This window comes from Suncus etruscus, chromosome 2 (assembly GCF_024139225.1).
Source record: "Suncus etruscus isolate mSunEtr1 chromosome 2, mSunEtr1.pri.cur, whole genome shotgun sequence".
In the NCBI taxonomy this organism is placed as follows: domain Eukaryota; kingdom Metazoa; phylum Chordata; class Mammalia; order Eulipotyphla; family Soricidae; genus Suncus; species Suncus etruscus.
In genome coordinates this window covers 108,226,373-108,249,379 of record NC_064849.1, presented here as the reverse complement: position 1 = coordinate 108,249,379, position 23,007 = coordinate 108,226,373, and the positions used below count along the sequence as shown (strand labels likewise).

Sequence of the window (23,007 nt, the reverse complement as noted above, 5' to 3'; positions counted from 1 at the left end):
GATTTGTAAAGCATCTTAGGGTATAGCATTTCATTGCTTCTGAATGTAAATAAACGAATTAATTCCATAACTTTTCTAGCAACTTTGTATGTTCCTTTAAAATATACAAAGTATGTTTTAGCATTTTAGTCATATTTTAATACATGCACAATAAACACTGTAATAACCTAAGACTTATAAAAATAAAAATCATTCTTCTCACTTAACTTCACCCCCAGTAAAGTCTTATTAGTTTGCATTAAATATCAGTATCATATCCAGAAGAAAAGTTAACTAACATGCTTCTACCCTTTCTAATTTATATCTTAAATATATTTTCATATTTGATGTTTGAATTTGTATTTCTCTATCTAGCACTACTCCTCCAACTACCACTCTCTTCTTTTTTCTATTGATTTAGTTTTCTTTGCTACTCATGTACTTGCATCCATGCTCTATAATGTTCTAAAGTTTCATCCATGTTCTTGAATGCTAGGAAAATCCTTTTCTAAATTGTAATATTAAGGCTTTTTTTTTTAACTCTTTTTACTTTACAGCTGACTTTCATGGATTATTTTAACAATCTTTTTCAGTATTAAGTACCAACGTTCTATACTTTACTCAGAGTATTTTCTTCCACTTTTTGTTTGTTTGGGGGCCACTATTGGCAGTTCTCAGGAGTTACTCCTGGCTCTGTGCTCAGTGTTGCTTGGAGAATATATGGGATGCAAGGCGTCTAACCCATATCAGCTTCATTCTAGGCTAATGCCCTACCCACTGCACTATCACTATCACTCCAGCCCCTCTTCCACTGGTTTTGGTTTGCCACTAGAGACCACTTTGTTACACATTAACATCCATTTGCACATCTTGGTAACACTCAAGTTTGAAATTGATCAGTCACAAAGTATGAAATAATTGAACAGCACAAATTATAAAGGAATTGACATCAACATACAAGAATATGAATATTTGCATTTCCCAAATACATAGCATCTTTTAAAATGATATAGTCAAATTCATCATTTTGTACTAAGTTAGTTTGAGTTAAGTAGTCAGACAACAAGGTCAAAAACAAACCCTTGAGTAGTTGAAATTTTTTCATAACAATTAAGAATGGAACTGAGAGCCAGAGGGATAGCACAGTGGTAGAGCATTTGCCTGGCATGCAGCTGACCCAGGACAGACCTGGGTTCCATCCCTGGCATCCCAATTGGTTCCCCAAGCCAGGAGTAACCCCTGAGCATCTTTGAATGTGCCCCCCACTCGAATGGAACTAGAAAAACACCATCAACAATGAGCCAGGACACTTTAGTGGAAAACCATATTAATATAGAATCTGAGATGAAAAGAAGAATTAAACAAAAACACTTGAAAAAATTCAATCCAAATATAGGAGGAAAATAAGGCAGTAACTATTGCACAATTTATAGTATAGGAAATGTTATTTATAATTATTTTACTGAATGAATCAGAAACTTAAGTGGTGCTATTGTTACTCTAGCCATGAAATTAAGGGTTTGAAATTGATTTATATACATAGTTCTAATGGAAAAAGAGGGGGAGGGAAAGAAAGAAAGAGGGGTCAGGGAGAGAGAAAAAGAGAGAGAGAGAGAGAAGAAAAATGTCTTTCTTAGAGACAATTAGGGGGATAACTGGGAGAGAGTTGGATGTAGACTGAGGACATTGATGATGGGAAATGTGCATTGGTGAAGGGAGGAATGTTGACATTGTATAATTGAAACCAAATCGTGGACAACTTTGTAACTGTATCTCACGGTAATTCGTAATGAAAAATAATCTTAAAAATAGAAATAAAGTTCTTAGCAAAAATTATTACTAATTACTAAGTTGGCCATGAATTTAAAATGAAAATATATTTAATATCAATGTATGCACAATTTCTATACTTTGTGTTATATAATTTGACTAAATGGAATTAGATGCTCCATTATTAATGAATTAAAATCACAATTTTTAGTAAAATGTGTCTCATCCCATCCTTATTGTTCCCATGTAAAACTAATTGAGTTTGTTTGAATTGCCCCCAATCAAAATCAAGTTCTAGGGGCCAGGGAAATAATTCAACAGGGAGGATGCTTGCCTTTCATTCCATGCAGCCAACTTAGGTTCAATATCCATTATCCTACATGACCCCCACAGTTCCACCAGGAGTGATTCTAAATGCAGGGCCAAGAGTAAGTCCTTGAGATTGCCAATTGTAGTGCCTCTAAAAAGCCCCACAAAAATAAAATAGTAAAATAAGACTCTACTCAGACGAAGTATATTTTATTTCCATTGTATTTGGTTGTTACTAACTTGAAAGCTTGCTTTAACTAAGTGCAAGCTAAAACTATCTATTCTTCAAGGTTCTTCGACAGCTGTGATACTCAATTTGAGCTATAAACATTCTAGAATTATTGAGTACATTTGTAGTTTTCTCAGTTGTTTGAGTAAGTTTGTAGTTTTCTCAGTTGTTTACAAGGCCCAACTAAAATGATTAATTGAAGCACACTGGTATGTGTAAGGTATTTCAAAGCCATCTTCTCAATCTTAAATTTTATTTAAAATTTCAAATTTTACAGTATATTATATTTAGTGTAATAATGAAAGCATTAAATTAGTTTGATAATGAATTATGACCATCAAAAAGGAAGCAGAGTAATTATAAGAAGTCTATTTGAAGTCAGCTCACCAGAGATGATATTGAAGACCAAGAATTATAGCTCAGTGGCAGGGTACATACCCTGCAGGTTTGAGGCCTTAAGTTTGATTCCCTACAAGGGGAAAAAGATGATTGATTTGGACCCTTTTTATTTGTTTGTTGCATTTTTTTTTTTGGTTTTTGGGTGACATCTGGCAGTGCTCAGGGGTTACTCCTAGCTCTAGGCTCAGAAATCGCTCCTGGCCAGCTCAGGGAACCATATGCTGGAATTCGAACTACCGACCTTCTGCATGCAAGGCAAATGCCTTACATCCATGCTATCTCTCTGGCCCCTGTTGTATTTTTTAATTTTGGGGGTTTTTTGTTTGGATTTTCCCCTTTCCTTAGAAATATTATGCAGATATTTATATTGCTGGTTTGCTGTCAAATTCAAAGCAGAAGCAATAGAAATTAATAAACAGGAAAACTCACTCAGCATAGAGTACATGCCTTAGCTTTGTGTGAGACCCTCAATTCACTCCAAATTTATCAAATAAAATCAAATCAGTCTCTGACCAGTGGGACTATTATTGTTCTATTTATGTAACACACTTACATTGAGAAACTCATATCTCATGTTAATATGTGCACACATATTTTATTTATGTAAATTTATGTATTTATCTTGAAATCAATTTTCACATTTTGTTAAATTATAGGTATATTTCAACAAGATCTCTATGCATTTTCCTATTTTTCAGTGCTATTCTTACCATTTTCCCCAAATGATATTCATTTATGATCTTGGTAGGTATTTATCAAATATATTTATCAAATATTATTTTAATATTTATGTAAAGTAATTTTCCTATTAAATTAGCATAGACCTTTTAATTTTCCATGGTAATACTGACAACTAGTCAGTACTTAAGTTTCAAACATGAATTTCAAGGAAAAAAAATTGGGGGAATGGAAGCTAGTGAGTACTGAGGAGTTCACAGGTGTCACTCCTGAAAGTGTTCACTGGATCAGTTGATACCTGGATTGAACTAAGGGCAGCCACCTGTAAGTAAAGCACCTGAACTATATTTCATACTCTTGAAATATGCATTTTAGCTATTATATTTGACTTTACTTTTGTGCTGCTTCTTTGTTTCCAAATACAAAGTGATGTGAGTTCTTACAAATAAATAATTGCATTTAAATTTTATTTTATTTTAAAGAAAATATTTATCTATTTTCAGTAGAAATTATATATAAAAATTTTCCACTTGAAAAATATATTTCTTTGACACCATAGAAAGAGCATAATAGTTACAATACTTGCCTTGCTTTCACTTGACCCCAACTCATTCCTAAGGTCCATTTATGATCCCTCAAACCCCACTATGGATCATTTCTGAGTACAAAACCAAGAATAGCTTCTGAGCACTATAGGGTATTTTCCACCCCAAATAATAAAAAATAAAATTTTTCAATTTTATGATACGCTTTTGATATTGCAAAAAGTTTCCTTATCAAATACCCTGCTTCTCTATAATATTAGTCAATTAATTGACATCTGTTCATTTATCTCAGAATGCTGACTTATCATAGTTGGTAAATATTCTTTGTTAGTCAGTTGATTCAATTTGCAAAGCTATGGGCAAAATTGAGAACTAGAATGCCTGTGTTGAACACAGGAATGGAGTGTGGGTGGAGGGATATGGGGTGAATTGGTGGTATGAATGTTGCACTGGTGAAGGGGGGTGTTCTTTTTGTGACCAAAACTCAACTAGAGTCATGTTTGTAATCATGGTATTTAAATAAAAAATGTTTAAAACAGTCAAGTTAAAAGCAAACTGTAGAACTATCTTTTTTTAGTATTTATAAAAATCTGTATTACTATACATAAACTATATACATATATTTCATATAGAGACATATATATGAAACTCTTCTCATATAAGAAAAGACAAATCCTTGCAATTCTCTGCTACAGAGATGAAACTGGAAAAAAATAATGACTCAGTCAGGAAGAGAGGGACAAAATAGAATGATCTCACTTATCTGTGGATAATAAAGCAACAGAACGTAGGAACCATTTTACCATGGAAGAGAGAATGAGCTGAAAAATGAGACATTAGGCTAATTTTGGAGGGAAATAGACACTCTGGTGATGAGTGAGGTGATGGAAAGTAGTATGCATAAAGCCCTATTATTGTCAGTATCATAAATTAAACTGAATAAATCAATTTATTTTAAACAGCTGGTCATCAGTGTTATTTGCCATGGTCCATAATCTGTAAAAAAAAAATGTCAGTGGCATTCTCTACATTTTCAATCATATCCAAAAGGACACTTCACATTTTTTTAAATTTTTTAATTTTTAATTATGAGAAGAATGATGCAAAGATAGAGGACAAGGTAAAGTTACAGTGGAAGGACAATCACCAATAAACAGAGTTCTCAGAAGAAATCCCCTTGCTGATGCCTAAATTTTGAACTTAGAGTCAAAGAACATTAAGAAAAATAAAACAAAATCCATGTACAATTACTTTGTCCACAAGTCCCCAGATTGTAGTACATTATAACATTTCTTGGCAGTACACAAAGCAATCTAAAGCCATGAAATTTTTGTGACTCCTTAAACATTGAAGGCATAGTATTTTTTTACATTTTCATGCACATGCATATTAGTTTAAGTTAACATAAAAAGTTTAAATGGTTTTTTTTTCCTTTGGTTTATAGTCAAAGGAGTACAGTACAAACAGTGTTAGAGTGGCAAATACTGTTTGCATAGGCCCACCAAAATATGGGGGACATGGAAAGGAAAAGCCTTGGCCTAAATACAAGGAGACCCTACCCCTGAAGTTTCCTGGAATAAGACCATCTCTAGGCTCCAGGCAAACTAGTTTGTTCAATCCAAGTCATTGTCTGTAGTGCCAATACAGTTTTATTTTTTTATGCAGTCTTTATTGTTGGCATCAGGTTTCTGTATTAATGATCCTGGAATCTGCATATCCTACATTAAAGCCAGGCTGATGTGGAGCATCCTCTCGTTTCACCTCACAATTAAAGGGCAATACAGAAAGCCCTGTTCAGTAAGCAGGTGGTTGTTGTTGTTGTTAAGTCTTCTCAGTGTTAAGGGAAGTCTCTTTTGAGTAGGTCGATGTCAGAGCAGCAGTAGGGTCTTCCCTGGTAGAGGATTACTTCCAGATGATGTTATACACAACCTTGTATGTTTCATAGATGGCTTCCCTAGATCAGGGGTGAATGGAGAATGTCCATTCTTCTGAGACCTGTGCCAGGTCATTATGTCAATGTTCAGGGTGTAAGGTCCCATTGCACTACAAGATTTGTGTGTTTCCATCTTTATTAGATGAGAACTTATTTGTATGTATAGTATTTTCCCATTTTAATGTGCCTATGCAAACAAGAAATAAAGCCATGTGGCATTATCAGTACATATGGGGGCATAAGAACATGTCTAACAGTACCCATGACTTAGTTCAAACATAAGAATTAAACTGAGGGACTCTTTCACCAAATTCCCTATTGAACAGTTCACAAAGAGAATAAAAGATTAAAAAAATGGGGAAAATCATCACTGTATAAGAAAATATTCAACAAGAGCTATAGCTGTCAAAGAAAACACATATAAAATGTTGAAAAGACGGGGCTGGGTGGTGGCGCTAAAGGTAAGGTGCCTGCCTTGCCTGCACTAGCCTTGGACGAACCTCGGTTCGCTCCCCCGGTGTCCCATATGGTCCCCCAAGCCAGGAACAACTTCTGAGCGCATAGCCAGGAGTAACCCCTGAGCGTTACCGGGTGTGGCCCAAAAACCAAAAAAAAAAAAAAATGTTGAAAAGACATATGTGTCCATTTTATGCCTTTTGAAATAGTTGGGGAGGTGTTACCTCCAGTGCACCACTTTGGTCTGTGATTTAGGACTCTGCAGTATTGAAGTTATAAAGGGTAAATGTGGAGTAATGATGGTAGGGGGTGAGAAATTTAAAGAGATAAAAGAGCTTTTGTAGGGGTGTGCGAAAGGTCAGAGTACAAAATGGACATTCTGCATACACAAAAAAAATAATTCAAGGATAGGGAGTACTATTAATGTATCTTGTGCATTATATGTTTTGAACATATATGTTTTGAACTTATAGAGTGGTAAGAAATTACTAGTGACTGCTTTGGTGCAACCAAGCAACTCTCAGCACCCACAAGTTAAGCCTAGGGTAACCTTCAAGCTCCTTCAAGGGACCCACCTCGATGGCTTGCCCAGGCATGTGGCCCAGGGGAAGCCCTGGAGATCCGGAGCAAGGCGGTTGAGTGGTGCTGGGGTGACCCAAGTCCCACACCCCACCAGGCCTAATTAAGAAGGCCTTTGGCATGGCGGAGGCCTGCCAAACCCCATGCTGGCAGAGACTCCCAGCTCCCAGGAAGGAAAGAGACCTTCAAGAGCTGGGAGGCTGGAAGTTCAAAGCCCCCACCCAAACCCTCCCTAAGGAGCCGGGTATGGAATAGGAGAAAGCCTAGGATAGTCTTCAAGCTCCTCCAAGGGACCCACTTCACTGGCTTGCCCAGGCATGTGGTTTCCGGAGCAAGGCGGTAGAGGGGTGCTGGGGTCACTCAAGTCCCGCACCCTCCTTGGTCTGGTTAAGAAGGCCTTTGGCATGGCGGAGGCCTCCAGAATCCCATGCTGGCAGAGACTCACTGTAGAACTTTCTGATGTAGATTATACTACATTACATTACTTGTAATCCTGGGTAATAATTTGACCAGAATAATAAAAAAGAATATCAGTGGTACTTTGAAAAGAAAGTCTTTAGTTTCAAACTAGTGATCCTTTAAATAAATTTTTGCAGGACTTTTGTGAATTTCTTTGTTCCCTAAAATTTAAAAATCAATTGAAGATAGTGGAAATATGATTTTGCCAATACAAGATATGTTCATCTCTTCAGTGCAGAAATTATATCTTTATTTTTTTGGTTTTGGGGCCACACCTAATAGTGATCAGAGTTTAATCTAGCACCAGAAATGAATCCTAACACAAATCTAAAAGTAAATACTGAGCACAGGTAGGCATGACCCCCAACAAAATAAGTTAACTAAGTTATGGATCTTTTAGTTGCTACAAATAAGGTTTATAATACTCTATAAAAAATAACAAATCTAGATATTTTATGAGAATAAGTAGATGTTTAAATTTTCTGTCATTAGCAATTTGGTAGTGGGCACAGGGGAATCTCTTTGCAGTCTCAGGGATTACCCCAATCTCTGTGCTCAGTAGTCACTCCTGGTGAGATTTAGGGACCTTATGTGATCTGAGGAAAAAAATCTGAGTTGGCCACATGCAATGCAAACTTCCTATTCACTGTTCTATCTCTCCAGCCCCTCATTGGTATATTATAATTAAAAGTGATTAAATCATTTAAATATATTTGATTTTATCAAATGTTTGCAGTTTTGTAGTACTTCAAATGTAGTTTCTAGTTAAAATTAAACATTAGAATTTCAAAAAATATCCTAGAACACATATTGCTAATAAATAACACTCTGTAATGCAGAACATTAGGGTGAGGATAGTGATTCAAAGAGATCTCGACCTTCCCTGGTACCCAGGGACTGCATCAATGTGAAGAGTACTTATAATCAGCTTTGGAAAACAGAACTTTCTCTGGAAAACATTCAGGATACTGGGAGACTAAAACTGACTGAGTTCTGTGGAAGGTATCAGTGCTAACAAGGGAATATACTATGAAGCTAATTAAGTAACTTACCAAAGGGAGAGTACAGAATAACAGTTCTAAAACTGATTGTTGAGACAAGGAGAACAATAGATATAATGAAATGTTACATAAAAAACAAACAAACAGGGGCCGGGCGGTGGCGCTGGAGCTAAGGTGCCTGCCTTGCCTGCGCACGGACCGCGGTTCGATCCCCCGGCGTCCCATATGGTCCCCCAAGAAGCCAGGAGCAACTTCTGAGCGCATAGCCAGGAGTAACCCCTGAGCGTCACAGGGTGTGGCCCAAAAACCAAAAAAAAAAAAAAAAAAAAAAAAAAAAAAAAAAAAAACAAACAAACAAACACCATAGAGAAAGTCCCCAGTAAAAAAGTTTCAATACCCCAGAGCTGAATTACAATATGCATTGTAGAAACTCGACAAAAGCCAAAATAAAGTAGCTAATAGAATTAGTGAGCTGGAACACAGGACAGTGGAAAACACTCAGATGTGAAGGCAGAAAGAAGAAAATAATTTTTAAAATAAAATAATTAGTGGAATTGAGAGAGAGCACAGTGGGTCAGGTGCTTGCTTGTATGCAGCTGACTTGAGTTCCATCCTGAGCAAGACATATGATCCCCTGAGCACAACTGAGTGAGAACCTCAAAATAAAACAACATCTCTAAAGATAAATAACACATAATCTCTGAAAGTAAAATAAAATAATGGTACAGATTTGTATGGACCCTGATCGCTGGGTCCAGGAGAGAGGAGCAGCTGGAGATAGAGGTTAGAAACAACATTGCATTTTGGAAGGAAGGAAGGAAGAAAGGAAGGAAGGAAGGAAGGAAGGAAGGAAGGAAGGAAGGAAGGAAGGAAGGAAGGAAGGAAGGAAGGAAGGAAGGAAGGAAGGAAGGAAGGAAGGAAGGAAGGAAGGAAGGAAGGAAGGAAGGGAGGAAGGGAGGAAGGAAGCAAGGAAGGAAGGAAGGAAGGAGGAAGCAAGGAAGGAAGGAAGGAGGAAGCAAGGAAGGAAGGAAGGAGGAAGCAAGGAAGGAAGGAAGGAGGAAGCAAGGAAGGAAGGAAGAAGGAAGGAAGGAAGACAAGAAAGAAAGAGAAAGAAAGAAAAAGAGAGAAAGTAGAGAGGAGAGAGAGAGAGAGAGAGAGAGAGAGAGAGAGAGAGAGAGAGAGATGGGATAAGGAGAAGGCCTATAGCACCAGGTTCAAGAGAGAGAATGAAAGTGATAAAGGTGGAGCAATCATTTATCTCCCTGGTGCTTGATCTCAGGCCCATACCCAGTCAGGCTGGAGTCAGGGGGCTGTGGCTCTGAACCCCAGTAAACCAGCAGGCTCTGCATCAGTCTCCACCTTAGGCCCCACAACCTTGTGGACTGCTAGGCCCTACCTTTTTATAGTAAAGCCATTGTCAAATGCAGGGGGCGTGTTGAAGGGGCATGTCCAGTCCAATTACCATTACAAGAGGGTGCCATCACCCCCAAAGATACTTTAAGCAATTTTCTTATTTACATTAAACATATCAACACAGAGTAAAGAAAGTTGATCTATAAACCATCTTTCAGAAGAGGAGAGGGTTTAAAGCACCAGTGGAGGGAAGTGAGCAGTTGGATGTGTATTATGTTGGAACTATAGATCCATCAAACTACAATTAATAGCTAGTAAATCATGGTACTTCAAAATAATTTTTAAAAATTCTAATCTTTGACCATTTTTCAATTTTAAAATGGCACAAAAATAGAAACTGTTTTGGATATAATCTTCTTAGCTTAGGATAATCTTTTGTGATGCTAAGTAGTGTTTGAGTCAGGAAATAATAAATGTGGACAATCTAACTGTTAGTGGATTTTGCATCCCATCATATCTGACTCATACTCAACTGCTCTAGTTTTTGGTAAAGAGAAAAGTAATTACAGTGATGAAACTTAACTAATGAATATTCTACACGTTTTAGGTATGCTGACTATTATCATGTCCCATAGCCTCGATGTAGATGTTTAATATCTCCTATTTTTGACTTAACATTGGTTTATTAGAATGTAAACCCATTTTAATTAGAGGCTCATTAAGATGGAGAAACCAAGAGATAAACTTTCTGGGAGGAAAGTGTTTTATCTATTTGGGTTCTTCTATAAGAGAAAAAAGAAAAAGATAAAAGGAGCAAAACGGAGGAAAAGATTACTAAAATTCAAGAGAAAGGAAACCATTGAAATGAATTTTTTTCTTTGAACCTTTAACATATTTTCTTTTTGTTATATATAAATATTTTATTTAAACACCTTGATTACATACATGATTGTGTTTGGGTTTTAGTCATGTTGAGAACACCACCCATCACCAGTGCAACTTTCCCATCACCAATGTCCCAAATCTCCCTCCTCCCCACCCGACCCCCGCCTGTACTCTAGACAGGCTTTCCATTTCCCTCATACATTCTCATTATTAGGACAGTTCAAAATGTAGTTATTTCTCTAACTAAACTCATCACTCTTTGTGGTGAGCTTCCTGAGGTGAACTGTAGCTTCCAGCTCTTTTCTCTTTTGTGTCTGAAAATTATTATGGCAAGAATGTCTTTCATTTTTCTTAAAACCCATAGATGAGTGAGACCATTCTGCATTTTTCTCTCTCTCTGACTTATTTCACTCAGCATAATAGAGTCTGTGTACATCCATGTATAGGAAAATTTCATGACTTCATCTCTCCTGGCAGCTGTATAAAATTCCATTGTGTATATGTACCAGTTTCTTCAGCCATTCGTCTGTTGAAGGGCATCTTGGTTGTTTCCAGAGTCTTGCTATAGTAAATAGTGCTGCAATGAATATAGGTGTAAGGAAGGAGTTTTTGTATAGTATTTTTGTGTTCCTAGGGTATATTCCTAGGAGTGGTATAGCTGGATTGTATGGGAGCTCGATTTCCAGTTTTTGGAAGAAATGAACAGACACTTTGACAAAGAAGAAATACAAATGGCCAAAAGACACATTGAAAAATGCTCCACATCACTAATCATCATGGAGATGCAAATCAAAACAACGATGAGATACCACCTCACACTACTGAGAATGGCACACATCACAAAGAATGAGAATAAATAGTGTTGGTGGGGATGTGGAGAGAAAGGAACTCTTACCCACTGCTGGTGGGAATGCCGTCTAGTTCAACCTTTATGGAAAGCGATATGGAGATTCCTCCAGAAACTGGAAATCGAGCTCCCATACGATCCAGCTATACCACTCCTAGGAATATACCCTAGGAACACAAAAATACTATACATGAACCTTTAACATATTTTCTAATTTAATACACAAAAGCTTTCAGAAAGTAGGGGCCTGAACAATAGCACACTGGTAGAGCGTTTGTCTTGCATGCATCAGATCCAGGACAGACCTTGGTTTTTTTCTCCAGTGTCCCATGTAGTTACAAGAGCCAGGAGTAATGTCTGAGTGCATAGCAAGAGTACCCCTGAGAGTAAGTGGGTGTGCCTCTTAAAAACAACAATAACAACAACAACATAAAGTTTTCAGAAAGTAAATATAATAGCATGTAATTTAAGTATTGTCTTTAACATTTCTGAATGGTCTTTTCAAAGACAAACTGCATTTTATTAAGATTTTTTCCCATTATTAGCAAGAGTACGTACTCCTTTCTCTCTTTTTCTTGTTTTTCCTTTCTTTCATTTTGGTTTGGAGGCCACACCCAATGAGCTCAGTGATTACTCCTGGTTCAATGCTAAGAGATCACTTCTGGCAGTTTTAGACTATAGAACATCTTGGAAATCAAAATGGGTTAGCCACATGCAAGGCTGGCCACTTTGTCTCCTGTACTATACCTCCAGCTGCAAGGATAGATATTTTGAAAACAATTGCAGAAATTCTTAGCATAACTAACAGGTAAGTGTAGTGTTCATTGTATGCTAGTGGATAATTATAGAATCATGAAATGTGATCTTTGAGAGGTCAAATAAAGGATTAGTCAGGAAACTATATATTTCAAGAACTCTCCAGATAGAGTAAATAGAATACGTATCTAGGCACTGGAGAAAGTTGAGACCTATGAAGAAAAATAATTTTCATGAATAGTGAACAAAGAGATAATATGTAAATAATAAAAAGAGAGGTCATATAGGTCAAGGGACTTGGACTTTTTCCTGATGAGGGCACTTTAACAGGCTTTCAAGGAGATGTAATAATAAGGTTTGCATTTATATATTTCTCTCTTTTGATTTGGAAAAAAGAACTAAATAACAACTACTTGTGAGAAAAAACACAGAGTTTACTCAAAAGCTGACAAATATTTTATGAGGCAAACTTTTTCTTTGCTATTAACACCAGTGATTCATGGAAATAAAAATTATTGAAAAGTTTGACAAGTAGAACTTAGATTATTTATGTAAGTTACATGATTCAATGTTGCCTTGAGGATCGGGAGTGAAGGAGGGGTATATTCATTGGTCAATTCGTTTTTGGAATGCAATCATATCAATTATATGTAATAATATAAATGTTTATAAAGTATTTTTATACATTTTTGAAATAACTAACATTTGCCATGCTGTCATTTTTGTTTGTTTACTTTGGGGCCATTTCTGGCTGTATTATCAAGAATTATTCCTGGTGTTGCTCAAGAAATTTATGTGATGCCAGGGATTGGACTCTGGTCGCCTGTATGCAAGGCAAAATCCTACCCACTGTATTATCACTTTGATCTTCATTTTATCATTCTAACTCTCCTTTATTTGTTGTTTTTGTTTGTTTGTTTGTTTGTTTTGGGCCACATCTTGTGATGCTCAGGGGTTACTCCTGGCATTGAGTTCAAAAATCGCTCCTGGCTTGCAGACCATATGGGTCGCTTGGGGATCAAACAGGGTTAGTCTTGGATCAGCCGTGTGTAAGGCAAGCACCCTACCACTGCGGTATTGTTCCGGCTCCTCTAGCTCTCCTATTTTTAACTAGAGCACGTCAAAGAAATAGTTACATTTTCATTTTATTTTTGAGTATTTGCTTCCATTTACACCTAACTGTAACATGTTATGAATTATTCCCACTTCTGGTATAAACGCACAGTCTAATAAAATACATAAGACAAGTCACCAAAAACTGAACCGGAATTAAATCCTGTAGACATATTCAAATACATTTCTATTTAGTTCCCAGATATTATTTCTTAATGTCATAGTTTTAAGTTGTCATGTTTGTGTACTCCCATTATTTTGTAATAAAATGAAAATCAAATATTTTAAAAGTTTAAAAACATGAAATATTTAGAAATTAAAATCATTTATATAAAATTATAAATCTTTAGTAACATAAGAGAGATAAAAGGGGGGCCAGAGATGTGGCGCTAGAGATAAGGTGCCTGCCTTACAAGCGCTAGCCAAGGAAGGACCACAGTTCGATCTCCCGGTGTCCCATATGGTCCCCTCAAGCCAGGGGCAATTTCTGAGTGCTTAGCCAGGAATAACCCCTGAGCATCAAACGGGTATGGCCCGAAAAACCAAAAAAAAAAAAAAAAAAGAGAGAGAGAGAGAGAGAGATAAAAGGTATGTATATAGTATAGAAAATATACACAAATTTGGAAAAGATTGAGAAAATCTATGAAATACTAATAAAAAGACATCTGAATAACCTCAAAGTCAGGTGGCTCAAAATCAACTAAATATATTCCACTTAGATATGTTGTGCACTGGGTTATTGTCTTTGAATTTAATTAGCAAACAAGAAAAGATCTAAGATACTTACAGCCATTTTAATCTGTCTTAGTTGTTTACTTGGGGATTTGTTTGAGTAACATGAATAAATAAAACAAAAGGGATCTGGGAATAGTAAGGTTAGTAAAGGATTTTGGATACTTGCATTAATTTTACATATAATAGATAGCACAGTTATAGGGCATTTGCTTTGCATGCAGCCAACCCAGGACAGACCAGGGTTTGATTCCCGGAATCCCATATGGTCCCCTGAGCCTGCAAGGAGTGATTTCTGAGCACAGAGTCAGGAGTAACTCCCGAGTGCTGCAGGGTGTGACCCCCCCAAAAAATTACTTATAATTTTTTTGCACAAAATATTTCAAATTTAAATTTGGTAAATTTTTGTAAGAATTATATTAATTTACCAGTGTATACCTGTACTATAATATTTCAGAGACATAATTTTACCCCTTTGTTTTTAAGATTCCATGAAAATTGTTGTAAATGATAAATGTTTGATGATGGGATGAACTTACATTTTGTGTCTATATTATATGACTACAATTAAAAATAAAACACCATGTCCTTTTAATGTATAAGTTAGTAATAACTTTTAACATGTAGTATATTTCTTTCTCCTATATGTCTTCTTTAAATGGTACCTTATAATTTGTATTTATTCATACCACATGGGGGTGATATTTTCATTTATTCTACAAATGCTAGGTGTAATTGAAACAAATAAATAGCTCCTGTTTTTAGCAACTGTTAAAGTATCATGACTAGTTTGAGTTCACTGGCTACTACCTCTTTTTTTTAGGGTATTTTTGGGGGGATAGGGTAGGCACACCTCGAAATGCTCAGAGATTTCTCCTTACTGCACTCAGAAATCACTCCAGGCTGTGCTCGGGGGAACAAATGGGCTGCTGGGGTCAATCTCAGGTAGGCCACATGCGAGGCAAATACCCTACCCACTGTACCATCACTCCTGTCCCTATCAATTCCTCTTTTCATAGAATATATTTTCTAAGTATTCCCCCTTTGAAACTTTATTCTTTGCCTTCTGCTAATCAAGATTTTTAATTCTGTTCATACTCTTGCTCAGTAGTTTCATTGATCTGAACCTGACAAACTATTACCCAACCATTTTAAAGTATAAATTCTATGCCTTGTCTTTTTTTCTCCTTATTTGGCACATCATCCCTCAAACATCTACTATGTTTCAATTTTCTTCTGAGAGCTTGACCTACACAAGGCATTGCAATAATTTATATATTTTTAAATTGGTCACAAAGAGAATTTTATTTCTTTCCCCTACTTTCATGGAAATAGTATATCCCAAAACCACAGGATTTAACACCCACTTACTATAGACTAGTAAATTAAATTCATAACGGATTAAGTCATTTGTGTGAGGAAAAATAACTGCCTTCAACAAATTCTGACTTTCCTTAAAAATAAAATTGCTTTATCAGTAATGTTTTTATTTGGCTTATCAAGGTTTCATTTTCTTGGTAATAACTGAGTCTAGAACTCAATTATCTGGTTAAGTTCAAGTTTTTCCAGTAGTAGTTGGTTTTATGCAAATTATCTTTGCAGAAAGGATAACTGCTTATTTGAACATCTGGTTCTGAGGAAAGTGGAATCCTCTATATAGCCAGAACTTAAATCATTTCTATCATTGATGTAAGTGTTGAAGTTATGGTATCCTGTTGTCTTAAGCTATTTTATCGCCTTTTGCATTTGGATATTTGACAGAACTCACCATACTCCACAGACTGTACTCTCATGTGGCTTTGATTTGAAATCAAAAGATACAGTACAGCAATAAGAGCACAGAGAAGTATCAGACAAGCAGAAACCTTTGCCCAGCATGAGCTCCCTGTGTGCAAAGGCTTTGGGCACTAGGATCAAGCTGTGTCTCTGGCTTGACCTGCCAAGATCTATACAAGGAGTCATAAGCAGCAAAAGAACCTCTGTGCCTCTTTAAATAGTCAAAGAGGCCTTCATACCAGAAAGGGCAGTTACAAAATGCACATATCATTAAGTACCTTGGGAGCAGAGGCTCCTGTGGAATTTTGAAGCCTAAAAATTATATTAAATAGTTTATTTACTTCATTGTTTAACTCAGCGTCTAACACAAATATAATAATAAATGTAGATTTTTTCCAGTTCAGTTCTGCTACAAATCGATTTTACCCCACCTAAGAGTCTAATGGAGAAAACCACTGAAGCTTCCCTTCTTCTGCATGAAGGAACAGCTGCCAAATCCCAGGTCACCACGTATAATGAGTTCAGATAATGGACAGATTCTGAGTTTTGTAAAAAAATAGTAACCCAATCTGTCTCAAATACATCAAAGACAACAATGGTACCTAAATTCAAAATTATAAAATTACCTGAAACATAATCAATTTTTTTTTCAAATATGTGTATAAGAGCTTTAACTACTTTATGGCAATGTCTGGTGACTAGGTGACCATAATAAGAGCTTTAATAATAAGAGTTCATAATAATGAGATTTAAGTACTTTATGGCGATGTCTGGTGACTAGGTGACCAAATAAAGAATGACTCAGGAGAAAGTTACATATCATTAGACTGGAGAGATAGTACAAGAAGTTGGGTGCTTGCCTTACATCTAGCTGATAGGAGTTCAATTTCTAGCACCCCATGTGGTCCCCAGAGCCCTGCCAGGAGTGACCACTAAGATCAGAGCCAGGAAAAAACCCCGAGCACAGCCAGAAGTGGCCCCATATCAAAAAAAAAATTGTGGGGAGGGTAGGAGAAACTATAGTACAGCATGTTTTCTGTTTACTTGCTCATAGCTAATCATAACTTCTCATCAAATTATTTTTTTATTAGTAAAAAGATTGAGATAATTTTTCCATAGATAAATGCATTTTACTTGAAGGAAAAATCTTGTTTCAGTATCTTTATTCAGCTCTGCTACCAGCTTTTTTATTCGGATTCACTTTTATCCAATGAAACTAATTTGGGCATCTAAAAAAAACTATTTTTTCAAGTATAATTTGATGGCTTATTATGATAGAAAAATTGAGGGAATATTTATAAAACATTAATATATATGGTGCATTTGGGTATATTTATATCACTATCAGAGCATGAACTGAAATTCATCTATTCTAATGAACTTCCAGGTAATATCAGTGATGCTATTGTTATTAATAACCGAATGCTATTTCAAAAAAGAAATGTGTGGGTGGGATAATAGAGCTTGCCTTGTTTGCCTTCTAAATTTCTAACCCAGGTTATAAGCCCTACAAACCAGGAATGATATTTAATATCACATTCCTGAGTTTAGTATCGTGAATATGTTCTGAGGACTATTTGATGTCCCCTCCCAAAAAAAATAGAAGTATGTATGGGGGCTCAGAGGTAGCTGGGTTTGATTCCCAGCAACATGTCCTACTCTGGGTATCACTGGTTGCAATCCTGGAAGCCCAAAGCACCATTATAATGTCCTTGGAATTCCCAGGACCACTGAGTCTTCAGGCCCTTCTCTTGAACCCTAGACCTAGTTGGCTGAGTGTTGTCAATAGGGCTCCTAAAACTCCTGAGCATCTTTTAGAAGCAACCTTCCCCAAAATGTGAAATGTGCTTGTGAAAATAAATGGGAGACTCATCAACAGAGTGAAGATCTATATTCCCAAATAGCAACTCCACCATCATTTTTTAAATAAATAATCAGGTTTATTAGTTCTTTGGTTAAATGAGTTTAAATGTCTGACTGAACTTTAAGCTCTACAATTACAGGGTGGATCAAGTCTCACCCTGATATTCTCCTAAATTCTAAATTGCAGCCTGACACAGTCTCTTATTTTACAGTGCAGATGCTTTAAGCTTCTTAAATATCTATGACTTTCAAACACCTGCCAAGCTCTCTTTCTCTAGACTCAGTATTTAATGGAGTCTGCTCTTTTGCTAAAATAGGATAAACCTTTTATTACCTCAATATGTATGAACTGTTTCCCAATCAAATAACAATACATATTTTAGACAACAAAAAACAATAACAAATACAAAATAATAACGAATTTCTTTCTGGATTATCATGAATTTTTCCAAAATTTTACCTTAAAGTCATTCTGTCATGCCTTTTCTCTGTAACCTACAGACTTAACACGAAATTTTTACCTACCGTAATTAATTTCTTTATATAGTACTTTATTGTTTTAGTTATTGCACTGTACCTGTTGCATAGTTTCCTTCTCTGAAATGATGTCTTCTTCAGATTACTGAATATTATGTTATTGAATATAGCTCATCAAAGTAGTAGGATGACGTTTAATCTCTTTCTTTCCTTTCCATACAGTATAAACAAGTAGAGCAATACATGTCATTCCATAAGTTACCAGCTGATATGCGCCAGAAGATTCATGATTATTATGAACACAGATACCAAGGCAAAATCTTTGATGAGGAAAATATTCTCAGTGAACTTAATGATCCTCTAAGAGAGGTAAGATTTAAGACTACAATCTCCATGAAGCATGAATATTGTTTATTTTCTCATTTTGTGGGAGTCTACATTCTAGTTTTTATTATTATCAAAAATCAGAACAAATTTAATATACTGTTTTTTGCTTTCATATTCTTTTTTGGTTCTCATATATAGAGGTTTTTAATTTTTTAACTTATTAAAGAACTCTTCAAATGTGATTCTCAGAGATGTTTTATTTTCTGTATCTCTAGTTGTCACTATACCTTCTAATGGCTTTGTTTTTTATATTTTAGCAATCTTCTACTCTCTCATCACATACCTACTGAACTATTTTTTATCTTTTCAATGGTTGCTCTCTTACTATGTTTATATATATGAAAAATAGATATAATGAAGAATATATATAATCTATACCTATTATATATAAAAGTCACTTAAAATCATTTACCTTTTGAAATTTCTCTGTAAATGCTTTCATCATTTGCTCATATTATTGGAATATAGAATTTCTTTTTTAAATCCTTTCTTGTAATCAAGAGAATCACCAAAAGTTCTCATTTCACTGTGGTAATAGATCTCACACCAATATCTTGTTTCCCTTTCCAATGCCATAAAACACTTTTTAATTGGACATTTTCAACTCTCCCCTTAAACTGTTTTCTAGTCTTTGGTCTATTTTCTCTAATTTCTCTAATTTCTATTTGAAACATTTCTGCCAGATCAATCTTCTTTAGGTATTCAAGCTGGCCAATTCTATTCTTTGAAAAGTTTAGTCTTTACATTACAAATAAAATAAAATCTAGCCTCTATGCTTCTGTGCTCTGACCTCAGTAAATCTCCAGATTTTAATATTCCTACTGTTCTTCATGTTCCAAATTGGCCTGCAGCCAAAGAGTGAGACTTGCTGCTTTGCAAAAATCAATTATAATTTCTCACCCTTGCATCATATGTTTTCCAGAAATGTCTCTCATCTGTTGGCAAAATCCAGTTAAAATAATACTGTTTTATTTATATCATCTTTGACTTTGCACACTAGTTTTAGCACACTTTTCTGACTCAATGTACTAAGTCCATAAGTCTTGGATGCTATTAAGTATCAGTTCGCTATTTGATAATTACATTTTTCACATATTTTTATCTTGAAAATTCCTTTCTAGGGATTGGAGAGGTGGCACAAGCAGTAGGGTGTTTGCCTTGCACACACTAACCTAGGACAGACTCTGGTTGATCCCCCAGCCTCCCATAAGGTTCCCCAGACCAGGAGCGATTTCTGAGCACATAGCCAGGAGTAACCACTGAGTGTCACTGGATGTGGTTCAAAAAAAAGAAAAGAAAATTTCTATCTAGGGGAAGACTATTTAGCTTATATTTTTTGGCATTCCTAATTTATGTAGCATATTTAAATAATTAAATATTTTATTTTAACTGATATCATAACTATTTTCATATTTAGTAAAATTATTTAGTATTATTTTCTTTTCTAAAACTCTAAAGTATGAAATAACTTTGACAATGAAAGAAGCTTAATATGACAATGAAAGAGCTTAATGCTCTTGATTGCTCATTTTTCTTAAATCTTCAACAGCTGTAGAAGGTACAGTATTATACTTTAGGAAATATTATTCAAACTCTTTTTTAAAAAGCTGTTATATCATTTGCTTCTGTTTTATATTGGATTAAAGAGTATAGAGACCAAGGAAACTGCAACAGTACTGAGGATTTAAGTTTAAATTAATTCTTACAACTATTCCATTATTAAATTATGACCATTTTTTTCTGGTATGTGAGAGTGCTATCATTCAGTCTCAACAATTTTTTAATTAATAATTCTTATTTTGACCAAAGTGGCTTACAAATCATTCACAATAGTATTTCAGGTACATAGTGACATTGAATCAGGGGCATTCCCACCACCAACGTTGTCCTCCCTTCAACCCTGTTCCCATCCTGCATCCCCTATCACCCCTCCTTTGCCTCCCAGGCTGCTAGTACAAATGGTCCCTTCTGTGTCTAGTCTGCTCAACATTGTTTTTTACCTCAGCTTTTAAAGGATATTCACAGCTACTTTCTCAGCCTTGGGGTCTCACTTTGACAATGTGAATCACATCTCATGACTCTCATGCCACTCTTGACCATGACCACTGTTCATGTTAGACTCTGACATTAATAATATGGACAAGCTCCATTTTAGTCTTTATTTCATGTTAGTCTGCTTTCCTAGAAATTGTTAATAATTTCCTAGAGTACACAAAGGCTGTTCATTGACTTTGTGTTTTTTTTCATGTTATCCTTTCAATCTTTGTTTACTCACTTTACCTTCTTTCTATTAAATAGAAATATACTTAGTTATCAAGTATTTTATATTTTTATAAAATATAAAATAGTTGTATATTTATCCTCTAACAACACTATCTTGAACATTATATTAATTATCAATTTATTGTTTGTATCTATCAATGCTAAGAACTCCTAGAGGATATTATGTTTTAATCACTTGGTAACTGTCATGGTAAGAAGTAGTAGGAAATTAATAAATATTTAAATAGTTAATTTTTAAACAAAATTATAAATAAAAACCAGGGTATCGGGCCCGGAGAGATAGCACAGCGGCGTTTGCCTTGCAAGCAGCCAATCCAGGACCAAAGGTGGTTGGTTCGAATCCCGGTGTCCCATATGGTCCCCCGTGCCTGCCAGGAGCTATTTCTGAGCAGACAGCCAGGAGTAACCCCTGAGCACCGCCGGGTGTGGCCCAAAAACAAAAAACAAAAAACAAAACAAAAAAAAAAAACAGGGTATCATAGTTAATGAAATTAAAGATTCTAGAATTAGAAGCAAAAATGGATAATTACTACTTTAAGTAGATATGAACAATAATCTTAATTAGTTCCAGTGATCTCTTTTAATCTATAAAGACCTTCAGTTTTGACATCAGAATCATATTAGCTTATGCAAAGCTAATTTTGATCGCTTGTATGCCTCTATATAGAGAAGATTGAAAAACATGAGATATAGCAAATTAATAACTTTTAGTTTCTCATAAGAGAAAATCAGGATTGTATTATTTGTATTTTCTAAGAAAATATAAAAAAGTATGTGTATATTGCATACATATTACATACAATTTCACACATTTTCCATTATGGGGCCAATATTGACATATTAAAGTAAATTATGACGCTTAATTTAAAGTGCCTTGCTGTCCAGAAAGTTCATATTTGTGAAAGTATTTAAATTAATTTGAGAAGCATATATATATATATATTTAAGAAAATTATATTCTACTACAACCTGCTATGCCAGAATAGATATAAGTGAAGAGGAAGTCAAGCTTTGTACTCTCCAAGACTTAGATTAATTATTCAAAAATAAAGCAGACTGCATTATTAATGCTCTAAGTATTATATATTTCTAATTAAACTTATATCATGTATTACCATTTTATTACTCATACTTTTATTTTTGTATGTTTAAATATTTTTGGATAGGAAGAATTCCTAAGATGTGAAATTATAGGATTTCATTTACATGACCTTTGAAAGCTCTTAGAAAACTTCCATATCATGCATATGTTAATTCATTCTTTTAGAAGATATTTCAAATGTTTTATGTTATTAAAGCATTCATCTGTTTCCATTTCTGCGGCATAAATTAGATGATTAATCACTTTCCAATGTTGGAAACAAACTGAAGAAATGAGTCTGTGACTCAGTCTTACCTTTGAAGTTTCAATACAAGTGTTACTTACTGAATTCTTGAAAATTACCTTTTAAAAATATGTCTTCATCATAAAACTATTATTTATTTATTTTGGAGGGCTTGGGCCATACCGGTGATGCTCATGGGTTACTCCTGGATATGCACTCAGAAATCGCTCCTGGCTTGGGGGACCATATGGGACACCAGGGGATTGAACCTTGGTCCGTCGTAGATTAGCACATAGAAAGGCAAACTGCCCTGGCCCCCCATAAAACTATTTTAGTTGTGTACATATCACTCTGTTTTATTGTTAAATTTTAATATTTATTTATTGTCTGTTCTGTTGTATGAACTCAGTATTCCAAGAGTCAAGGACTTTTTTTTTAAATTTTATTTTAGGCTAAGAGAAAAAAAATTTTATTTTAATTTTTTGGTTTGTTTTGGAGTCACATCTGGAGGTATTGAAGGTTTCCTGCTAGCTCTAAACACAGGGATCTTACTGATGGGAGTTGAGCAACCTTATGTAGTGCAAGTATCAAAGTTGGGTCAAGTACATGCAAGACAAGCACTTTACGTGCTATAGCTATCTCTCTGGTATGAGGCAACATCTTTTTTAATTTCATAACAGCAGTTCTTATATGATATTATTTGTAATTATATTTGAATGAAAATTAAACAAATCATCTCAAAGAATCATAGATTGTTCCATAGTGAAGAGAGCATTTTTGTCAACTCTTTTCTTGTATAAGAAAATTGATGGGCCCGGAGAGATAGCAAGCAGCCAATCCAGGACCAAAGGTGGTTGGTTCGAATCCCGGTGT

General features: G+C 35.3%; 1 protein-coding gene across 1 annotated transcript in view; it reads left to right on the top strand.

The window, feature by feature from the left end:
• Window positions 1-23,007, top strand: part of HCN1 (hyperpolarization activated cyclic nucleotide gated potassium channel 1) — a 351,288-nt gene that overhangs the window by 271,488 nt on the left and 56,793 nt on the right. Inside the window, exon 5 of the mRNA XM_049768369.1 lies at window positions 18,362-18,508. Coding sequence (XP_049624326.1) covers window positions 18,362-18,508 — 147 coding nt within the window. The remainder of the gene's footprint in view (window positions 1-18,361; window positions 18,509-23,007) is intronic.